This window comes from Scylla paramamosain, chromosome 6 (genome assembly GCF_035594125.1).
Source record: "Scylla paramamosain isolate STU-SP2022 chromosome 6, ASM3559412v1, whole genome shotgun sequence".
Lineage (NCBI taxonomy): Eukaryota > Metazoa > Arthropoda > Malacostraca > Decapoda > Portunidae > Scylla > Scylla paramamosain.
This window is the reverse complement of record NC_087156.1, coordinates 24,089,497-24,097,885: the sequence shown is the minus strand read 5'-3', so window position 1 is coordinate 24,097,885 and position 8,389 is coordinate 24,089,497. Positions and strand designations below refer to the sequence as shown.

Here is an 8,389-nt window from a genome sequence, read left to right as displayed (position 1 = left end):
ATAGTCATGATACAGATACTATACCATAGAGTCACGATTTTCGGAAGTCACATAAATCATCAAGTGGAAAGGGAGGACAACAGGGCAATGGGAGAAGAGCACATTCACCCTCAGCACTGAAGGGAAAGAATGTTTGACAGTGGAAAGAAAGAAAGAAAAAAAGAAAGAAAGAAAGAAAGGAGAATAGATAAATTGATAGATAGATAGATAGATAGATAGAAAGGTAGACAGATAGATAGACAGATAGATAGATAGATAGATAGATACACAGATAGATAGATACACAGATACACATAAATAGATAGATAAATACACAGATAAACAGATAGGTAGATAGATAGATATATAGAAAGATAAACAGATACGTAGACAGACGGACGTAAAATGGAAAAAAAAGAAGCAACAGACCAATAACCCATGGAATTCTGAAATGGATCACACTCGTACCTACAAAGCTAAACATCCCTTCCTACAATACTGCCCTTTACCACCAAACTCCTCCCCATATGCCTCCATACCTATGCTTCACTCCCTTCCCAATAGAACATTACACCCTTCATTCAGTACTCCCACCCATTAATTTACACGCGAAACACCCATCACTTTATTGCGATTTTCATGAAGTAAACTTGTTTTCAGTTCCAGAAGACTAAGGTAAGGAGGGAAAGGTGGTGAAATGTGAAAGACGTATTGTGTTTTTACTACAAGCGTTCGTTCACGGGTTTATTGCGTTGTATCAGTAGGCATTCACTGTCGCATCTGTCTGTCTACTCTGTTCTCTTTTAAACACGCCTTACTCACTGTTATCACACATTCAAGTTCATACATACGCGGGGTATTTATTTATTTTTATTTTTTTCTTATGGATTTCTTTTCATTTGTACAAGAGACTATCTGATGACAATTAGGACCTTAAAAAATATATTCGCCGCTTCGAAAAAAAAAAAAATAAATAATAAAATGTATGCATTGGATAAGCTCTAAAAGCGAAACCCAATTCAGTCGCAGGAGCTCCAATATTCGCTTTTTTAATCCAAATCGTTGGGAAGCTGCAAAGACAAACGGACAGATAGAGCGTTTTAATGTACACCACTTACATAAAGGGATGAAGAAGTCAAGATCCTGGTTAACTCTTGTGTCGATGAGGTAAATAGAACTGGAATAAGATCACGTAAACAATTTGTAAAGCCCTTCCATTATTACTTAATCCTTTCACTGCTTTTGTTGTCCACTGTTAATATTCAGAGCAATTAAAGTAGATGAAAAAATAGCAGAAAATAAATTAAAATAAGTTTACACGGACATATAGAAAAGAAGAGGTTAATTTTGTCTTCTCTAGGCTACAGACTACGAAACTGGGGGGATAAAAATATATAAAGTCATTGATAATTATTGGTGAAAAGATTGGTACCTCTCCTTAATCCTTACTTACACTGTCGCTTTTTCTTTTCTTTTCTTTTTTTTTTTTTACTCAAAGCAACTCAACTTACATACACTTTCCTTATTGACCAGTCATTTCTGAGGACTCAATACCATATAATACTTTCTCTAACTCACACAGGTGCCATTCTGAAGGACTCGATACTACTTAAAACACTTTCCCTTATTAACACTCACACTATTATTATTATCTTTTTTACTAGTCGATACCACTGAAACTCTCCTTTATTCACAATTCTCTAATTTTACACAATTAGGTACCACTTACTCACACCTACCCGCGCACTCACACCTCCCCGCGCTCACAACCTCCTAAATACTACTTAGGAGCATCTTTTCCGATCCACAACCCTCTAATTTGACATGGTTCGACACCACTTAACCACAGCTCCTATTGTATACATTTGGAGAAGTGAGTGGGATAATGTTGGTGATGAAACACAGGAAGACAGTTGTCGAAACGTTAGAGAAATAAAATTCTCCAACTGTATCCTGTGTTTAACCACTACCACAATCCCACCCACATCTCCTATTCACAATTACCTAACTTTACAGGACTCGATACCTCTTGAAACAATCTTTCCTTACAACCTCACAGCTCCGCAGAATCCAATACCATTTACGTATACTTTATCTTTTATAGTCACCAAAATGTACAGGATACACAATACCACTTAAAAAGTACACTGCCTTATTTATAATCCCCTAAACTTTAAAGATTCAATACTATTTACGGACACCTTCCTTCTAATGTAAACACTGCCAACCACACTTCCCCGCACCATCCCACACGTTGCGTATAAACCATCCCCTCGTTCTTGATAATTCCGACTATTTACTTCGCCTCAAATTTCCATCACCACGCAAGCACATCTTTCCCTGCTCACTTGTTGTTCAAGCCCCACGCATCTGACGCTTACTGCCCCCTCATCTATAATCCTGGAATCGTATTTTCATTCACTTCAGCAATTTATCTCAACTACTTTTAGCATTAGTGGAAGTTGTAAGGATTTTTTTTAAGGATGTTTTCATGATTCTAGTCATAGATCAACGAGTGTGTTACGGTCAGTTCTTAAACTTTCAAGAGAAGCAGAATGAATCTCCCTGTGGGCTTTGAGAGTAGTTCTAACAAGAGTCTAAAGTGCTTCAAGGTACAGGCCATGTACGTACTTATATTCCCTATGACCGTTTCCCAATAGCTGCGTGTTATTCTTACAGTGTTTACCTCCTCCCAGTCTCGTGTTCATACCACACAATCATATACAACTTATCTCATACGTAACTATCTCATCATAACATTCCTTCCTACGACTTTGACATTCAGCTGTCGTTCATTCAACATTTTCACAGGTCAATCATTTCTCAATCACGACGCTCTTTCCCCTCCCATCGTCTACCCATCTTCACGCCGGTAAACGTTAGCACATGATAGCGGAATAACAACGACAATAACAACAAAAGCAAACCACCACCACCGTCGCCATCACCAACCACAACAACAACAACAACAACAACAACAACAACAACAACACTACAAATAACAGCATCAAAAGACCGTGTGATTCAGGTGTATGTATACAGTACATATTAACTGAATACTCAAGTTGCATCCTTTAGTGAATAACCATAGCAGAATGAACACACACACACACACACACACACACTGAGAACGTCAACATGTGTGAGGTATTGATGACGCCGTCTTTGATGATGCGGCCCCGTGATGTGTCCTTCATCCAGTCCTTCCCTCCTGGCTCCCTTCCCTGCCTCCCCACCGCCGTCCCTGAGCCACTCCCTCCCTCTCCCCCTCGCCTCCCACAGCCACACACATAATTGCTCACCTAATACAACGTGTTTAACCGATTATTACTCATTTGTTGCGGCTGGGGAAGGGGGAAGAGAGAGAGAGAGAGAGAGAGAGAGAGAGAGAGAGAGAGAGAGAGAGAGAGAGAGAGAGAGAGAGAGAGAGAGAGAGAGAGAGAGAGAATATGGATAAGATAGTATATTATTATAAATCTTACACGTTAACTTTACAAATAAACATTTCTAAATTTATACCCAATTTTCTAACGGTATACGCACTTACAATTACACATACTATACATATATTCATTCATACATAGATGAATACATACATACATCTCAACGTTGTAAATGCCGGAAAATAAAGGTTCATAACAGGGCTTATCATGTAACACCTTTTCACTGTACTTAAAAAAAAAAAAAAATGTATATTTCAATAGTAAATGTCAGTAGTTTTCTCCGTGTTAATATTAAAATACATTTGTTTAAGTATTACGCTGAAATGTGAGCTTATGATCTGTATGACCAATGAACATGCTGAACACCTCGCTGACACAGACTTATGAATTATACGAATGAATAACTTGTAACAACACTTATGATGTAAATATTAAGACTTGCTTTGAGAAAGTTGAGTCTTCACCGCGTATACCTGAACTATGTGTGTGTGTGTGTGTGTGTGTGTGTGTGTGTGTGTGTGTGTGTGTGTGTGTGTGTGTGTTGAAGGAGGGAGTTAAGTAACCCACGTGTGTCTGTATCGGCAGTGGCGCGGCGGCGGCGGCGGGACAACCGACAGCGGCGGCAGAGGACCACCTTCACCTCCGAGCAGACCCTGAGACTGGAGATGGAGTACCACCGCAACGAGTACATCTCCAGGTACACACACACACACACACACACACACACACACACACACACACACAAACACATACACACACACACACACAAACACACACATACACACACACACACACACACACACACACACACACACACACACACACACACACACACATGTATATTTGTTACATGTTCCCTGATTTTCTTATGTCCTTATGCTCATATATGCACTAGAGTAAGACATCTATACAACAAAAACCACCACCATCACCATAACCACAAATACCAACAGTCCTATATAGTAACACCACCTCCTCTCCCTCTTCCCCAGACCGAGAAGGTTCGAGTTGGCCGAGTCGCTGGACCTCACGGAGACGCAGATCAAAATATGGTTCCAGAATCGCCGCGCCAAGGACAAGCGCATCGAAAAGGCACACATGGACCAGCAGTACAGGTAGCGTGCCTCCTGTTGTCCAGTTATTTATGCTCCTTATGCTATGCTGTGGCCGTGCTGTGTTGATCTAGTCTCATGCGGTACTAAGGGCCACTCTGAAACACTTCTCCGCACACCTCCATTACTTTCAGTCTCTGTTTGAAGTGACACATGTTTCTGAGGGTGTTTTTATGGTTCTAGTGACAGATTAACAAGATTTACACATTATTAACAGGAGAAACACTCTTGAGAAACCAGCTAATCATCTGTGCCCTTTGAAAATAGCCGTGGTGAGAGAGAATAGCGTTTCTGAATACAGCCCTAATATGGACGCTGCACAGTAAGCATTTGCCGTGTGCCTGTGTTTTACTACTATGTGCTGTGCTATTGTTTCATGTGTTTCATGTAGCATTGTTCTGTTGGTGTTGCTTGGTGCTGTATCAAGAGGCATTGTGTTTTTTTTTTCTCTCTCTCTCTCTTCTTTTTCTATTTAACGGCAGGTGTGTTGTGTGGTATGCACGGTGTGGTATGGTGCGTTCCGAGCCTGCGCATTTCATGATTGGCGTATTCAATCATGTATCTACTTAGTCACGATAACATGCTCATTCATCCATTTAGTTCAGTCAGTTAGTCAGGCAGGCAGGCAGTGAGTTAAGCCATCGAAATCACCTACGTATATACATATCTTTCTGCCTTTAATCCTTACCTTTCTCTTGGCTTATACGAAGATGAATACTTTTTTGTTGTTGTTTATTAATTCATTAGGGCAATCAGTCATAAATCACCTTTGTGCATGTATTTTTCTATATTTAATCATTAATCTTTCTTCCTTTACTAAACAAAGACGAGCACTTCTATGCGTTTAATTATTCATTTATTAAGTTAGTCAGTCATTTAGTAAGTTGGTCAGTCAGTTATTCAGTCAGACAGGCAGTCAGTTAAGACGAACATTATTTACGAGCTGTTGTTGCATTTAAACCTGCATCGTCCCCTCCCTCCTGCCAAATCATCATACAAACACTCACAGTTCATGTCGTTTATTCATCTTTTTATTTATGAAGTCAGTCAGAGAGAGAGTAGTCAGTCAGTCAAACCACGAATATCCTATATCAGTGTTTAAGCCTTGATCTGCCTCCCCTTATACGAACACCCTAGCAGAGAGGGCGTGACGGGAGTGCAGAGTTGCATTGTGAGTGGGCTGGAGTTGGAAGCCACGTAACAGGTACTGCGTGGGTAGGTATCGCTGTGTTGACTAGACAGTGCGGAAAAAAAAATATATGAATTTCTTTGAACCCTTTTACTGCTATGGTCGTCTTTTGTTAACGCTCAGAGCACCGTGAAAATACAGTTTGCATGGACACAGGAAAAAAAAGAGGGAATGGAAAGTTAATTCGTTATTTTCTAGGCTACGGAACTACTCAAGAGACTAGTGCGAAATATGTGTGTCTATAAAAGTTGGAAGTGATTAAGGAAAAAAAATGTTTACCAGTGAATAAGTTAAGCAGTGTTATATCAAAAGGCAGTCAGACTAGTAAAGACTGAACAAAAGAAGCTAATCAGAACCCAGCACAGCCACCCCTCACACCCTGCAGTATTCAAGCAACAACCTGATCTCCACGAGTACGAAAAAACACTGCATCTAATAGGCAGAGTGCTCTTTGAGAAGATAAATCACGAATGAGTTATCTTACTACAATCGTCCATTTCATCGTGACAGTGAGCACCGGACTTGATTCCCACCCCTTCACCCTACCCCTACCCTGCCGCCCCTACGCCTCGGAATCAGGGGACATCGGTAAATGAGAGGAAGCAGAGTCACCTGTCGCCATCTACTCCTAGGGCTGCCGTGCATCCCGTCTGCCTCCCTTCCTTCCTCCTTCCTTCCTTCCCTCCTTCCTTCCTTCCTTCCTTCCCTCTCCGGAACTTGAGGGTTCCTGCCCATTAAAAAGGAAAATCGGTGTTAGGTTTCCTGCAGTTCATTATACTTTTTTCAGGTAATACACAGTCACCTGGAGGATGGCCTCGCTGGTCTGAATACAACCTGAGACCAAGTAGTGTTAAGGAAGGAAACTGATACTAACAGATGGGGGAAATATTATACTGAACTGGCGATGAGATTGATGAGCCAGGGGGTAGATTCACTAACTAGTATTACGGATATGAAGATATGAAGGTAATAGTACGAACCTGGGAAGATATTAATGACAAACTGGCAGGGAAATTCTAAACAACGAAGAGAATAAAATAAGGTGAACTCGCCAGATTACAGACAAATTCACGAATGTACTACGGTAAACAGTATTAAACAAGCCACTGAAAACAGAAAACTTTAACTTCAACGTAACATTGCCGAGGCTTGAATGGAAATACACTTACGTAATACACAGCACCTCTTTACCTTCGTTCATCAAGAAGTGGTTTAATTTTGTCATGATGCACCTTCTTGCTTATTGGTTGATCCTTGTGTGTAATCAGGGAAGACCTTCACCCATCTGTCTTCTCCACCTCCCCTATCCCCCGCTCGTTCTCCGCACTCTCCCCTCCCTCCCTTGCACTGTCCGTTCATTCTGTAATCTTCAAACCTTTAATCTGATCGACACAACATCTGTCCGTTCGCCACCTTTCATAGACCCTCCTCCTCCTCCTCCTCCTCCTCCTCTTCCTCCTCCCCCTCCTCCTCCTCCTCCCCCTACCCCCTCCTCCTCCTCCTCCTACTCCTCCTCCACCCAGCTATTCCCTTCCCTTCCTCCCTCTGAAAACCCTCTTCCTTCCTTCCTCTCCCCTTCCCCTTCGCTCCGTCTACGCACCTCTCTTTCCTACCTCCCTCTCCTCCTCCTCCTCCCACCCCTCTCATCACCTTACGAGTACATCATATTCACCACCACCACCACCACCACCACCGCCGCCGCCCTCCCATCTCAGTAGACCCTCCCTCTCACACCACAATACCACTATGTACCACCACCGTCACATAACTACAGCAAGCACGTCCCAGCTCTTTCTTCCCTTACCCATCATCCTCTTCTACTCCACTTAGCACATTTCATACCACTTTCTCTTACACACACACACACACACACACACACACACACACAGATAATATCACACCTCCTCCTCCTCCTCCTCCTCCTCCTCCTCCTCCTCCCCTTCAGTGAAGCCCCCTAAGTCCCGTTTAATCCAAAGCGACTTAGAGCGCCGAGCAAGTGACGAGACTCCACAACAAGGGTTGTCTCAAAGGGAAGGGAGGGGAAGGGAGGGGAGAGGAACAGGGGAAGGGGACGGGAAACAGAGAAGGGAGCAAAGTACTGGGAAGGGACGCTTGAAGGAAACGCGGAGAAACGAATGGAGTAAGTGAAGGAGGAAAATTGAAGTTTTGATGACGGTGGAGGAAGCAGGAAAAGGCGGAGGAAGGAGCAGGTGCGGCAGGTGCATGCTGAGGTATGGGTGGAGGCGATGTGGTGGAGGTGGATGTATGGCTGGTGATTGTTATGTATGGAAGGAGCTGAACAGGAAGGAATGATGAAGAGTGTACACACACACACACACACACTTAGTGCCCACGATGGGCTCAGATCAACAACAGTAATAACATTATGATGATGATGATGATGATGATGATGATGATGATGATGATGATGATGATGATGATGATGATAATGATGATGATGGCGATGACGATGATGACGATAATAATAATAATAATAGTTATTATTACTACTACTATTGCTTCTACTACTACTACTACTACTACTACTAGTAATAGTAGTAGTATCATTATTATTATACACATTTAATTATACGCATTTAATAGTACATTAAATCACTACGTGTGTGTGTGTGTGTGTGTGTGCAAGGGAAGGAAGGAGGCGCGGG

The 8,389-nt window shown here is 42.1% G+C and overlaps 1 protein-coding gene across 1 annotated transcript in view; it reads left to right on the top strand.

Annotated features, from left to right (window-relative positions):
• Positions 1-1,803: 1,803 nt before the first annotated feature.
• Positions 1,804-8,389, top strand: part of LOC135101052 (homeobox protein rough-like) — an 18,933-nt gene continuing 12,347 nt past the window's right edge. Inside the window, exons 1-3 of the mRNA XM_064004625.1 lie at positions 1,804-1,852; positions 4,008-4,119; positions 4,415-4,537. Coding sequence (XP_063860695.1) covers positions 1,804-1,852; positions 4,008-4,119; positions 4,415-4,537 — 284 coding nt within the window. The remainder of the gene's footprint in view (positions 1,853-4,007; positions 4,120-4,414; positions 4,538-8,389) is intronic.